We start from the raw sequence: 16105 nt of genomic DNA on the forward strand, positions 1-16105 counted from the left end.
GGCAGTATCATCAAAGACCCACACCATCCTGGCCACACACTCATATCCCTGCTACCTTCAGGTAGAAGGTACAGGAGCCTGAAGACTGCAACAACCAGGTTCAGGAATAGCTACTTCCCCACAGCCATCAGGCTATTAAACCTGGCTCGGACAAAACTCTGATTATTAATAACCACTTTCTGCTATTTGTACTTTATCAGTTTATTTATTCATGTGTGTATATATTTATATCATGGTATATGGACACATTTATCTGTTTTGTAGTAAATGCCTACTATTTTCTGTGTGCTTAAGCAAAGTAAGAATTTAATTGTCCTATGCAGGGACACATGACAATAAACTCACTTGAACTTGAACTTGAACTTGATAGGAACTGGAAGCATTTGAGGGAGTGTGGGACATAAGAGTGAGATTAGTAAAGGCTTAGTGTAAATGGGTGTTGGATCATCGGTGTAAACACTGCGGTCTGACGGGTCTGTTTGCGGACTACAAGATTCCACAGCTTTATAACTGAGGAGCCAGCAGAGTAGTAGGAAGAGTTCCATCTCTCTTTCAAAGGGTTTAATAAGTAGGGACATGTTGTAAAATACTTTACTTAGGCAGTGGGTCCATGGAACTGGCAGCCTAACAGAGAGAAAAGCAAAAAACTTAATTGTTATTTACAGTATCGTTGAATCGTACACCACAGAAATGGGCCCCATGGCTGCCCACGTCATCCATGCCAACTATGATGCCTTTCCACTCTAATCCTCTTTGCCCGCAATAGGACCATATCCAATTATGCATTTCCTATCTATAGTGCATTCAGAAAGTATTCAGACCCCTTCATTTTTTCCACATTTTGTTACTATAGCCTTATTTTAAAATGGATTCAATTCTTTTTTTTTTTATCATCAATCTACACACAATACCACAGAATGAAGAAGCGAAAACAGGTGTTTAGAACTTTTTGCAAAGTAATTAAAAAGGAATAACTGAAATAGCACATTTACATAAGTATTCAGACCTTTTGCTATGACACTCAAAATTGAGCTTAGGTTCAATGTTCAAGAAGGAACTGCAGATGCTGGAAGATAGACAAAAATGCTGGAGAAACTCAGCGGGTGCGGCAGCATCTATGGAGCGAAGGAAATAGGCAACGTTTCGGGCCGAAACCCTTCTTCAGACAGATGCAGGGTGGGGGGAGCGGGAAGAAGAAAGGAAGAAGGGGAGCTCGAGGGCTGAGGGAGAGCTGAGAAGGGGAGGATACACCAAGGGCTACCGGAAATTCGAGAAGTCAATGTTCAAGCCGCTGGGGTGCAGACTGCCCAAGCGGAATATGAGGTGCTGCTCCTCCAATTTCCAGTGTTGCTCACTCTGGTCATGGAGGAGGCCCAGGACAGAAAGGTCGGATTCGGAATGGGAGGGGGAGTTGAAGTGCTGAGCCACAGGGAGATCAGGTTGGTTAATGCGGACCGAGCGGAGGTGTTCGGCGAAACGATCGCCAAGCCTATGCTTGGTCTCACCGATGTAGATCAGCTGACATCTAGAGCAGCGGATGCAATAGATGAGGTTGGAGGAGGTGCAGGTGAACCTCTGTCGCACCTGTAATGACTGCTTGGTTCCTTGAATGGAGTCGAGGGGGGAGGTGAAGCGACACGTGTAGCATCTCCTGCGGTTGCAAGGGAAAGTGCCCGGGGAGGGGGTGGTGCGGGTAGGAAGGGAAGAATTGCCCAAGGAGTTACGGAGGGAGCGGTCTTTGCGGAAAGCAGACGGGGGGGGGGAGATGTGGCGAGTGGTGGGGTCACGGAGGAATATTTGTTGTATGTGACGGCTAGTGGGGTGAAAGGTGAGGACTAGGGGGCTCTGCCCTTGTTCCAAGTGGGGGGATGGGGAGAGAGAGCAGTGTTGCGGGGTATTGAAGAAACCGTGGTGAGAGCCCCATCTATAGTAGGGGAGGGGAACCCCCATTCCCTGAAGAATGAAGACATTTCCGATGCCCTGGTGTGGAACACCTCATCCTGGGAGCAGATGCGGCGTAGATGGAGGAATTTGGAGATGGGGATGGAGTCCTTACAGGAAGCAGGGTGGGGAAAAGTGTAGTCTAGATAGCCATGGGAGTCAGTGGGTTTATAGTGGATGTCGGTCAAAAGTCCATCCCTGTGTCGCTTCAGCTCCCCCTTCGACTCCATTCGACCCAAGCAGTCGTTCCAGGTACGACAGAGGTTCACCTGTACCTCCTCCAACCTCATCTATTGCATCCGCTGCTCTAGATGTCAGCTGATGTACATCGGTGAGACCAAGCGCCGAACACCTCCGCTCGGTCCGCATCAACCAACCTGATTTCCCCCACCCCACCCTGCCTCAGTCTGAAGAAGGGTTTCTGCCTGAAACGTTGTCTATTTCCTTCACTCCATAGATGTTACCACTCCCGCTGAGTTTCTCCAGCATTTTTGTCTACCTGAGCATAGGTTCATCCTGTTTCCATTGATTATCCTTGAGATGTTTCTACAACTTTATTCGAGTCCACCAGTGGTAAATTAAATTGATTGGACATGATTTAGAATTGCACACACCTGTCTATATGCAGTTGACAGTGCATGTCAGAGCAAAAACCAAGCCATAAAGACGAATAAATTGTCTGTAGACCTCCGAGACAGGATTGTGACGAGACACCAGATCTGGGGAAGGGTATAAAACAATTTCTGCAGTATTGCAGGTCCCGAAGAGCACAGTGACCTCCGTCATTCTTCAATGGAAGAATTTTGGAACCACCAGGACTCTTCATTGAGCTGGCCGCCCGGCCAAACTGAGCAATCGGGGGAGAAGGGCTTTGGTCAGGGAGGTAACCAAGAATCTGATTGTCACTCTGACAGACCTCCAGAGTTTCTCTGTGGAGATGGAAGAACCTTCTGGAAGGACAACTATATCTGCGGCACTCCACCAATCAGGCCTTTATGATAGAGTGGCCAGACGGAAGCCACTCCTCAGTAAAAGGCACGACAGCCCGCTTGGAGTTTGCCAAAAGGCATAAGAAAGAAGATTCTCTGGTCTGATGAAACGAAGATTGAACTCTTTGGCCTGAATGCCAAGTGTCACGTCTGGAGGAAACCAGACACCACTCATCACCTGGCCTATACCATACCTACGGTGAAGTATGGTGATGACAGCATCATGCTGTGGGGATGTTTGTCAGCAACAGGAACTGGGAGACTAGTCAGGATCGAGGCAAAGATGAACAGAGCAAAGTACAGAGAGATCCTTGATGAAAACCTGCTCCAGAGTGTTTCGGAGACAACGACCCTAAGCACACAGCCAAGACAATGCAGGAGTGGCTTTGTGACAAGTCCGTGAATGTCCTTGAGTGGCCCAGCCAGAGCCCGGGCTTGAACCCGATCGAACATCTCTGGAGGGACCTGGAAATAGCTGTGCCTCGACGCTCCCCATCCATCATGACAGAGCTTGAGAGAATCTGCTGAGAAGAATGGGAGAAATTACCCTAATACAGGTGTGCCAAGCTTGTAGCGTCATACCCAAGAAGACCTGAGGCTGTAATCGCTGCCAAAGGTGCCTCAACAAAGTACTGAGTATTTGTATAATTATGTAAATGTGATATTTCTGTTTTCACTTTTTTTTATTATGGGGTATTGTGTGTAGATTGATGATTAAAAAAAAAAGAATTTAATCCATGTTAGAATAAGGCTGTAACATAACAAAAAGTGGAAAAGTGAAGAGGTCTGAATACTTTCTGACTGCACTGCATCTGTCCAAATGCCTTTCCAAAATTATTTGTATCTGAAGATAGACATAAAATGCTGGAGTAACTCAGCGGGACAGACAGCATCTCTTGAGAGAATGATAGGTGACATTTCTGGTCAAGACCCTTCCTCAGACTGATATCTGTCTCTATCATCTCCTCTGAGAGCTCGTTCCAGATAACTTACGATGAAAAACCTACCCCCATAGATTTTCTTTACATTTCTCCCCTCTCACCTTCAACTTGTGCCCTCTAATGTTAAACTCTCCTACCCTGGTAAAAAATACCCCATCCATCCTATCTATGCCCCTCTAATTTTGTAAAACTCCTTATGGTTAATGCTCAGCCACCTGCGTTTCAGTGAGAATAAACTCAGCCTATCCTTATTGCTGGAGCTCTCTCCAGGCAATATCCTGATGAATCTTTTCTGCCATCTCTAATATTATCACAATCTTCTTATAGTGTGGCAACCAGAACCATACATAGTACTCCAAATGCGATCTAATCAATGTCTTGTACAATGTCTTGTAGACTATTATCTAAATGGTGGCTGATTAGGAAAAGGGGAGATGCAACGAGACCTGGGTGTCATGGTACACCAGTCATTGAAAGTAGGCATGCAGGTGCAGCAGGCAGTGAAAAAAGCGAATGGTATGTTAGTATTCATAGCAAAAGGATTTGAGTATAGGAGCAGGGAGGTTCTACTGCAGTTGTACAGGGTATTGGTGAGACCACACCTGGAGTATTGTGTACAGTTTTGGTCTCCAAATCTGAAGAAAGACATTCTTGCCTTAGAGGGAGTACAGAGAAGGTTCAGCAGACTGATTCCTGGGATGTCAGGACTTTCATATGAAGAAAGACTGGATAGACTCGGCTTGTACTCGCTAGAATTCAGAAGATTGAGGGGGGATCTTATAGAAACTTACAAAATTCTTAGGGGGTTGGACAGGCTAGATGCAGGAAGATTGTTCCCGATGTTGTGGAAGTCCAGGACAAGGGGTCACAGTTTAAGGATAAAGGGGAAATCCCTTAGGACCGAGATGAGAAAAACATTTTTCACGCAGAGAGTGGTGAATCTCTGGAACTCTCTGCCACAGAAGGTAGTTGAGGCCAGTTCATTGGCTATATTTAAGAGGGAGTTAGATGTGGCCCTTGTGGCTAAAGGGATCTGGGGGTATGGAGAGAAGGCAGGTACAGGATACTGAGTTGGATGATCAGCCATGATCATATTGAATGGCGGTGAAGGCTCGAAGGGCCAAATGGCCTACTCCTGCACCTATTTTCTATGTTTATATGTTTCTATGCAACGTGACATCTTATACTCGGGTCTCAACCTATGAATGCAAACCAAATGCATTCTTCCTTACCCTATCCACCTGCGTGCTACTTTCAACAAGCTAGAGACACAGACCCCGAGGTCTCTCCATATATCAATGATCCTAAAGTCCCTGCCATTTACTCTACATGTCCTTCTATAATTTGATTTCTCGTTTAGATTCGTTCCACAGACCACTGCTCCCACCCAACTTTCCAGCTGATCTATGTCCGGCTGTATCTGTAAACAACCTTCTTCACTGTCTGTGACTCCACCAATGTTTGTGTCATCTGCAATCCTATTAACCAGATTACCTACTATCTCATCAAATCATTCATATATATTACAAACAACAATCCCTATGGTACACCACTTGCTATGGGCTTGCATACAGAAAAACATCCTTCAGTGACTACTCTCTGCCTCCTATCATCCAACCAATTTTGGATCTAGTTTGCCTCAGATCTCTTGTTCCTTAACCTTCTTGATCACTCTACCTTTGTCAAAAGCCTAAAGGGCCTGTCCCACTTTCATGACTTAATTCACGACCTTTTTTACTCGTGGACATTTTTCATCATGCTAGAAAAACGCCCCGACCTATTTGATGCCACGAGTACCTACGACTAGCATTACGGCCTGCTACGACCTACCTATGACCTACCTACGACCTCCTACGACCTCGTGACCACCATGCTGTGAGTTTGAGTCAAGGACAAACTCGGCAGAGGTCGTGAATTAGGTCATGAAAGTGGAACAAGCCCTTTACTAAAGTCTATCACACTGTCTTCATCAATTTTCTCAGTCACCTCCACAAAAAACTCTGTCTGATTTGTGAGACATGATCTCCCCTACTCAAAACCATGCTGACTTCTAATCAGTCCTTGCCTTCCAAGTAAATATAGATCCTAGATAGATCCTATATTTCTAGCATTGAGCTTGCTTTCTTCACTACCGATTCTACTTGTCGATTTTTAGGAATCCTGCACCAGCACTCCCAAATCCCTTTGAACCTCCGATTTCTGGATTCTCACCCCATTTAGAAAATTGTCTATGCCTTTATTCCTACTACCAAAATGCATGACTCCACACTTTGCTATGCTATATTCCAACTGCCACTTCTCTGTCCACTCTCCTAACCTGTCCAGGTCCTTCTGCACAGTCCCTGCTTTCTCTACACTACCTGCCTCTCCAACAGTTTTCGTATCATCTGCAAATAAATGCCACAAAGCTTTCAATCCCCTCACCCAAATCATTAATATACAACATGAAGAGTAGCGGCCCCAGCACCGAATTCCACTGGTCACTGGCAGCCAACCAGAAATAGCCCCCTTTATTGCCACTCTTTGTCTTCTATCATCCAGCCAACCCATGCAAGTACCTGCCCTTTGATACCGTGGGCTCTCATCTTCCTTTGCAGGCTAACTGTGGCACCTTATCAAAGGCTTTCTGAGAATCTAAGTAAACAACATCTACTGACTCTCCTTTGCCTGTCTTGCTATTTACTTCTTCAAAGAATTCCAGCAAATTTGGCAAGCAAGACCTCCCCTTCACAAAGCCATGCTGACTTCGGCCTATTTTATCGTGAACTTCAAAGTACTTCGTAACCTCATCCTTTATAATGGACTCTTATCTTATCAACCATGGAAGTCAGACTATAGTTCCCACTGTTCTGCCTTGGCTCTCTTCTTGTGCAGCAGGGTAATATTGGCAATTTTCCAATCATCTTGGATCTCTCTTGACTGTAGTGATTCTTGAAATATCACTGTCAATGCCTCCACGATCTCCAAAGCCACCTCCTTCAGAACCCTAGGGTGCAGTCCATCTGGTCCAGGTGACCAATCCACCTTCAGTCCTTTCAGCTTCCCAAGCACCTTCTCCCTTGCCACTCCACTAACTTTCACCCTCTGACCCTCTTGAATTTCAGGCACGTTGCTGGTGTCTTCCACTGCGAAGGCTTGATGCAAAATAGTTGTTCAACTCTTCTGCCATTTCTTTACTCTCCATTATCACTTCTCCTGCATCATTCTCCAATGGTCCAATGTCCACTCTTGCCTCTTTCTTGCTCTTTATATAACTGAATATACTCTTGCTATCCTCTTTTATATTATTGGCTAGCTTACCTTTGCGTTTCATCTTTTCTCCCTGTATTTCCTTTTTAGTTAACCTATGGCTTCTGGCCTCCCACTAATCTTTGCAATGTTATACACCTTCACTTTTAGTTTTATACTGTGCTTGATTTCCCTTGTCAGCCATGGTCGCCTCTTTCTCCCACTAGAATCTTTCATCCTCTTTGCAATGAAAAGATCCTGCATCTTCTGGTTTATTCCCAGAAATGTCTTCCATTGCTGTTCCACCGTCACCCCTGCTAGGGTCCCTTTCCAGTCAACCTTGGCCAGCTCCTCCCTCAAGCCTCTGTAGTCCCCTTTGCTCAGCTGCAATACCGACACATTCGATATCACCTTCTCCCTCTCGAATTGCAGATTAAAGCTTATCATATTGTGGTCGCTACCTCCTAATGGTTCCTTTATCTTGAGTTTCTTTATCACATCTGGTTCATTACATAACAGTAAATCCAGAATTGCCTTTTCCCTGGTAGGCTCCACTACAAGCTGCTCTAAGAATCCATCTCAGAGGCACTCAATAAATTTCCTTTCTTGGAGTCCAGTACCAACCTGATTTCCCATTCTACCTGCATATTGAAATCTCCCATGACCCCCATAGCATTGCCTTTTTTACATGACAATTTTATCTCCTGGTGTAATGTAACTTGTACCCTATTTCCTGGCTACTGTTTGGGGGCCTGTAAATAACTCCCATTAGGTATTTTTACCCTTATAATTTATTAGCTCTATCCACGATGGCTCTACATTTTCTGATCATATGTCACCCCTCACTAAGGACTGAATTTCGTTCCTAACCAACAGAGCTACTCCACCCCCTCTGCCCACTATCTGTCATTCCGATATGACGTATAACCCTGAAAACTCAGTTCTCAGCTCCGATCCTCTTGCAGCCGGAGTTCATTGTGTCTCCATGGATTTACCAAGTTTCCCATGAAATTCAATGCCATTACAATCACTAAATTCCCGCACATCAACATATTTCAGATCATCACTGATATGAAATGCAATTGGGACAACCACAAAAGAAATGCCCTGGCCACTAGACATGGTCAGAGGAAGGGTTATCTGAACTGAATGACACACCTTCTGACCTCCTCAAAGTCTACCCATCTCTCACAGGGTGCTGTGGGTTTACAAGTTCCAACCAAGTCACACATGAACATAATTTAGATATACATCACCATTCATAATAAGCAAGTTAAAATTCTGGAACAGTCCATCCACCAGCATTGTAGGCCTAACTCCTGCAAACATGCCAAAGTAGCCCACAACAACTTCTCTGGGGCATCAAAAGATGGGAGAGAAAATATTGGCGTGGCCTAAAGTTTAAGATTTTTTTCTTTAAAAAATAAATATATATCTTCCTGAATAAAGTCATTCACAAAGATACTTGTACTTTCATTTTTTAAATGCCAGGTGTAAAGTTTTAACAATACTTGCTGCTGCATTTTATTCAAAACTACAACTTTCTGGTAACCAGTTAACATGGGTGATGTCCAAGTGCTTCATGGTGTCACACCATTAATCAAATAAAAGAAACTAGTAGAGTAAGGTCAAATTATTGAGCTTGCACTAGGTTACGTGTGATTGAGGTTCGTGTCCTCAAACGCACTCCCTTCATCTCAGGAAAAGGATCATATTAGAGTAGAGTTTTATGAAATTCTTCTGCACCACCTCTCCTCTCCTCTCCCCTCCCCTCCCCTCCAAGGCAATATAAATGAGTTCCAGGAGATTACAGTGATTATGAAGCAAATTGTGTGATATTTCTACTCTTTGTATACATACAAGTTCCTGGCAGATATTCCCTCAGGTCCCTTTTGAATGTTTGTGGACTCTGCACTTTCAGTGTACAATCCAAAAACATCTCACAGTAATCAAAAAAACATATATGCATCAGAAAGAAACTGTGATATCTAATTTACTTCCATGCATTTCCATTTCCAAGTCTGTTGAATTTAAACAGACTAATCACAAGGAATCCAACTAGACCTTTCATATATTAATACCACAATCAAATCTCCCAAATGTATGTTAATGGAGTAAGAAAATCCAAATCCAAGCTAAATATGAATGGCATTGCCATTGTTTGGCATCATTTTACAATAGATTATAAATGATTAAAGTAGCTGTGCCAAGCAAAAAAAGGCTGAAAAGACATCATAGAGTTATACCAGCAACCCAGCAAGTGTTAATTAATTATTTAGAATAATTAGAATGAAGAGGTACTTGCATCCTTGGCAGCATTACAAAACATACATCCGATAGAAAGTACAAACTGAGAATGATTGAACACACACAATAACACACTCAAAATAACGGGTCAGGTGTTGTTTCTTTACCAGCTGACTGTGGTACCAGTGGGAACAGAAATGGCTGTTGATATGTTTACATGACATAAAAGCAACTATTCAGAACCCTGATATAAAATGTACCTTACTGTACACATATTTGACGTACTGATGCTGAGGAATAACATTTAATTTATTTTTTAATTTATCAGTATCATTCAAAACTTCCCCTTGTTTCTAACACTTTACTTCAAAATTAGGCAATTACAGATTTTAATTAGAACATTAAAGCCGCTTATTTCAAGGATTATATATAATTGATCAATTTAATGCATTGCCTTCCTCAAAAAAAGCTTTAAAAAACGTCCTTGCCTTGTGACACGCTTTATCAAATAAATCTAAAGACTTCCCAGTAAAAATCAGTTTCAGATCGAAGGAATACATTATTATCCAATGGTCTGTGAGAAAACAGGAACAGGAACAGGCCTGTGATTTTATTGGGAATCTAAACTGTACAATCGTTTTCGCTTGAGGGTCCATTAATCCTTTAAAGCTTCTCAAAACATCACATGCTGCTCTTGGAACGGGATTTTGTTATTATCCTTCGAAGAATTTTGTTTTAATCCAATATAATTCCACGCATGCACCTGAATGGATAAAAATTGAATTATTTAAAAAAAAAACACATTCAAATCCAAAATGTAACAATTTGCAAGGTCAAAATAATACATGTTAATGTCATCTGTAATAACACGATATCAAAGATGCGAGTGGCATCTTGATCATCTGCCTTTACCTTTGGGGTTCTGATGTACTCCATTCCTTCCCAGCAAAAAAAATATGTGTACAATGTAATTGCAGCTCCTATTTATCCGGAGCGAAGCAAAAACGGGACGGACTTCACTGCAAAGATTATGCTTATTTTCCTGGACCGACACTAAGACAAATGTCTTAGTTTTTCCATCAATGAATGGATGCTCCTGGTGCTGCTGCAGCCGAGGTTGCACTCACCCAACAAGCTCTGCGCATTGGTTTCCTCCGGGTCCTACCGCACACCGCTCACATTCTTGACATCTTAATTCGGTTTATTCTCTTGTAAAAGGGAACCACGGAACAAATTGGTTCTAATTTATTTTTTGGAGTTCGCATAATTTTACTCCAATTACTATGTTACTGTGGTTTGTTAACCTTTAGGAGAAAATCACAAAGTAAAATATAACAACCGGAACAGGTGCAGGTCAGTGATGTGTAGGAGGGAACTGCAGATGGTGACAAACACCGAAGACAGACACAGAATGCTGGAGGAACTCGGTGGGATAGGCAGCGTCTGAAAGCCTGAAGAAGTGTCCCGACCGGAAACGTCGCCCATTCCTTCTCTCCAGAGATGCTACCTGTCCCGCGGAGTTATTCCAGCATTTTTGTCTATCAACAAGTATAAGTTATTTGGCCCTTCTCATGTCTGATCATCAGCCTTAAGTACCATTTTCTTGCGATCTTTCTATTCCCTTTGATGTTTCATTTGTCGGGAAGTTGTATTTCCCTCCTTAAAAATGTTTAGCAATCCTCTGTGATAACCAATTCCATATGTTCATTGCCAATGAATAAATACATTTCTTCTCAACTCTGCACAAGAGTTCTTCCCTTTAGATTGGGAATGTGTATCCTTCATTTTAGAAACCCCAAGCAGGGGAAATATTCTCCCCAAATCCAATCCATCTATTGCTGTCAACATTTTGTAAACTGCAATTAGGTCTCCCCTCACTCTTCCAAGCTTTAGTAAAAACAAACCTAATGGAAGTAATCTCTCCTTATTTGGCAGTCCCAACTCCTAAAAAATCTGACCTTTCCCGTATTCTATCTTTGACAAATATATCCTTTCTCAGTAAGATGGTTTGAGTACCGAGGCAAGGATGTCTTGCTAGCTAAGAAGAGCCAAACTGTATGAATGCTCCAAGTCTGATCTGACCAGGGTCCTGTATCATAGCATCAGGGCTTCTGGCCACTGTACTCCAATCTTCTTGCCATGAACGCCAATGGACCACTTGCCTTCTTAACTGCTTGCTTCAACTCCATGATTATTTTCAGACAGATGAACAACAACATCTATTTGAATATGAAAACCCCTTAATAATATGCTGCTTTACTATTTGTCCTGCCAAAGTGGATAACTTCACATTTATTCATATTGTACTGCATGTGCCATGTTTTTGCCACTTGAGCAGTCTGTCTAAGTCTTGAAACCTCTTTGCATCCTCCTCCCCATTTATAATCCCACACAGTTTATTGTCATTGGAAGGCTTCAATATAATATAATTTGGTTCACATCCAAATAATTGGTACATTATGAATAGATTGAGGTCCAAGCACTGATTATTGTAGTATCCTACCTGTTAGCGTCTGCCACAAAGTAAACATTGCATTAATACCTGCAATATGTTTCCCGTTTAACAATAAATTTTCATGACATTCAATACTAGCATCTTAATTTGTCACACTATCCTTTTTATTTGGGACTTTGTCAAAAGTTTTCTAAAAATCCAAGTACATAATATCTACTAGCTCTCCCATATTTATTCTATTTCTATTTCTTCTCAAGAAACTCCAGTGAGTTTTGTCAAATGCAAATTCCCTTTCAGAAATCCATGTTGGCTAATCCCATTGATATTTTCCAAGTTTCTTGTGAACAATTCTTTATAATAGCCTCCACCAATTTCTGAAGTACAAATATGAGATTAATCCCTGTTTCATCTTCCATTTTAAAATTGTTTACCATCTATCATCTATCTACCATTTATCACAGTTTAAGAATAAGGAGTAAGCCATTTAGAACGGAGACGAGGAAACACTTTTTCTCACAGAGAAACATAGAAACATAGAAACATAGAAATTAGGTGCAGGAGTAGGCCATTCGGCCCTTCGAGCCTGCACCGCCATTCAATATGATCATGGCTGATCATCCACTCAGTATCCCGTACCTGCCTTCTCTCCATACCCTCTGATCCCCTTAGCCACAAGGGCCACATCTAACTCCCTCTTAAATATAGCCAATGAACTGGCCTCGACTACCCTCTGTGGCAGGGAGTTCCAGAGATTCACCACTCTCTGTGTGAAAAAAGTTCTTTTCATCTCGGTTTTAAAGGATTTCCCCCTTATCCTTAAGCTGTGACCCCTTGTCCTGGACTTCCCCAACATCGGGAGCAATCTTCCTGCATCTAGCCTGTCCAACCCCTTAAGAATTTTGTAAGTTTCTATAAGATCCCCTCTCAATCTCCTAAATTCTAGAGAGTATAAACCAAGTCTATCCAGTCTTTCTTCATAAGACAGTCCTGACATCCCAGGAATCAGTCTGGTGAACCTTCTCTGCACTCCCTCTATGGCAATAATGTCCTTCCTCAGATTTGGAGACCAAAACTGTACGCAATACTCCAGGTGTGGTCTCACCAAGACCCTGTACAACTGCAGTAGAACCTCCCTGCTCCTATACTCAAATCCTTTTGCTATGAAAGCTAACATACCATTCGCTTTCTTCACTGCCTGCTGCACCTGCATGCCCACTTTCAATGACTGGTGTACCATGACACCCAGGTCTCGCTGCATCTCCCCTTTTCCTAGTCTGCCACCATTTAGATAATAGTCTGCTTTCCTGTTTTTGCCACCAAAATGGATAACCTCACATTTATCCACATTATACTGCATCTGCCAAACATTTGCCCACTCACCCAGCCTATCCAAGTCACCATGCAGTCTCCTAGCATCCTCCTCACAGCTAACACTGCCCCCCAGCTTAGTGTCATCCGCAAACTTGGAGATATTGCCTTCAATGCCTGAGTTCTGAGAGTGGTGAGTCTGTGGAATTCTCTGCCTCAGAGGGTGGTGGAGGCAGGTTCTCTGGATACTTTCAAGAGAGCCCTAGATAGGCTTAAAAATAGACTCTAGATAGACTTAAAAATAGTGAAGTCGGGAGATATGGGGAGAGGGCAGGAACGGGGTACTGATTGGGGATGATCAGCCATGATCACATTGAATGGCGGTGCTGGCTCGAAGGGCCGAATGGCCTACTCCTGCTCCTATTGTCTATTGTCTAGAGGGGGAAGATGTGAGTGATGGTGGGATTATTGGTAAATTAACTGTACTCTTTCCTTGGAGTCAGAAAATTGTGGGATCCTCACCATGAAAACTTGAAAACAATATCCGAGATATTTAGAGTGGAACAAGGGAGTGCTACATCATTGGATACATTGTCTTTAAGGTGAGATTTCAAGCCCTCTCTGCCTACCAGATCGATGTGAAATATCATCTGTGCTATTTTGAAAAATAATTGCTATCAATCAATTATCAATAAGACTTTCCAGGTGCGGCAGAGGTTCACCTGCACCTCCTCCAACCTGATCTACTGCATCCGTTGCTCTAGGTGTCAGCTGCTCTACATCGGTGAGACCAAGCATAGGCTTGGCGATCGCTTTGCAGAACACCTCCGCTCGGTTCGCAATAACCAACCTGATCTCCCGGTGGCTCAGCACTTCAACTCCCCCTCCCATTCCAAATCCGACCTTTCTGTCCTCGGCCTCCTCCATGGCCAGAGTGCGGGCCATCGTAAATTGGAGGAGCAGCACCTCATATTTCGCTTGGGCAGTTTGCACCCCAGCGGTATGAACATTGACTTCTCTAATTTCAGGTAGTCCTTTCATTCTCCACCCTTTCTCAGCTCTCCCTCAGACCACTGGCTCCTCCTCTTCCTTTCTCCCCCCCCTCCCCCCCCCCTCCTCACATCAGTCTGAAGAAGGGTTTCGGCCCGAAATGTTGCCTATTTCCTTCGCTCCATAGATGCTGCCTCACCAGCTGAGTTTCTCCAGCATTTTTGTCTACCGTCAATAAGGCAAGGTATCTGATTGCTATTACATTGTTTATTTGAGGAGACTGTAATGAGTAAATTGCAATTCTTGTCGCACTGGCTACAGAAGTATTTAATTGGCCATCTCTAATCGCCTTTAAGAAGGTGAACCATCTTTTGAACTGCTGCAATCCTTCTAGTGAAATAACTTCTACAGTGATGTTGTCAAAGGAATTCCAGGATTTAAATCCGGTGACAATGAAGGAATGACAATATATTTCCAAAGTAGAAAGCCTTGGACAGCAACCTGCGGATGGTGGTGTCCCCATGAGGTACCATCAGAGTGGTCCAGGCGAGTAACAGTATCAACTTTATAGATGGCATGGTCCTTATACTAGTGCACCAGTGGTGGAGGAAATGAATGTATAGGATGCTTGACTGGAGGCCAATCAAGCAACCAGTTTTGCCTGGATGATGGAGAAACAAAGAACTGCAGACGCTGGTTCATACCAACAATAGACACGAAGTGCTGGAGTAACTAAGTGGCTTAGGCAGCATTTCTAGAGAAAAAAGATGGGTGATGTTTTAGGGTCGGGATCCTTCTTCATTCTATGTTTTAATGGACATACCATACAAAAGAAGTGGGCAGCAAAGCCAATCTGAAGAAGGGTTCCAACCCGAAACAATACCTATCCTTTTTCTCCAGAGAAGCTGCCTTACCCACTGAGTTACTCCAGCACTTTGTTACTTTCTTGGCCCGGGTGATGTTCAGCTTCTTAAGTTGCTGGAACTGCACGCATCTGGGCAAGTGGTGTTGTACGTATAGAGTTTGTATTTTATCCCTGTGAGTTTATGGGTTTCCTCTGGGTGCTACAGTTTTCTCCCACATTCCATAAATAAGCAGGTTGGTAGGTTAATTAACTGTTGTAGATTACCTCTAGTTTATCAATGTATTAAAAATAGGGGTGAGTTGAGGGCAATGTGAAGAGACTAACATACAATTTGTGTAGGATTAGTGTGAAAATATTAACAGAGACTTAGTGAACTAAAATGCTAGGTTGGCTCTTGATTATGATGCATGCAATTACAATTTAGATTGATCAAATATGTTGTTGTACATGATAAACCAGGGAACACATTTCTTCTCTGCTCTGTGAGCTATTATTTTGTGGCTGTTCTCGCCATTTCCAGGTTCAGACTATTCCATTGTTCCACGTTCTGGGACTTTTTTTCTACCTTACTTCCATTTTATTGGGAGATGGTAGATAGTGAGGAATTACCAGGAAAGCAATCTCTAATCTGGAGAGGATGTCAATCAATTAATCAATCAATCAATCAATCAATCAATCAATCAATCAATCAATCAATCAATCAATCAATCAATCAATCAATCAATCAATCAATCAATCAAATACTTTATTGTCATTCAAAAATACACCAACAAATGCAAGTCTGAATAAAATGTCGTTGCATCTGGCTCACCGTGCAACGTAAAATAACAAAAGGATAAAATACTGACAGGAGATGATTCTATTCACTATTTGGATTTAAAAAAAACACAAATATATAACAATTATACATTTATTTCATTAAATGTAAGGAGTGCAGAACAAAATGAAAGAATTAAAGCTGCAGAGCTTTAGCATCTACATTAAACATAAACATTTTATATGAAGCATGAAAATCTATTGAATAAAGTCCTCAAATGCAGTAAGGTGAGTATAAATTCTTCCAAGTTATATCATTTCAAACTTAGTCGAACAAATTGATTGGCAACAATTTAATTTGTTGAACATGTTCCAGCATGAAAGG

At 42.6% G+C, this 16105-nt stretch overlaps 1 protein-coding gene across 1 annotated transcript in view; it reads right to left on the reverse strand.

Moving 5' to 3' along the window:
• mtmr7 (myotubularin related protein 7) overlaps window positions 1-10456 on the reverse strand; it is a 110999-nt gene extending 100543 nt beyond the window's left edge. The window contains exon 1 of the mRNA XM_033029319.1: window positions 10259-10456. Within this exon, the coding sequence (XP_032885210.1) occupies window positions 10259-10282 (24 nt within the window). The 5' untranslated portion in view covers window positions 10283-10456. The remainder of the gene's footprint in view (window positions 1-10258) is intronic.
• Between the last annotated feature and the right edge of the window lie 5649 nt (window positions 10457-16105).

This window comes from Amblyraja radiata, chromosome 1 (genome assembly GCF_010909765.2).
Source record: "Amblyraja radiata isolate CabotCenter1 chromosome 1, sAmbRad1.1.pri, whole genome shotgun sequence".
Classification (NCBI taxonomy): Eukaryota; Metazoa; Chordata; class Chondrichthyes; order Rajiformes; family Rajidae; genus Amblyraja; species Amblyraja radiata.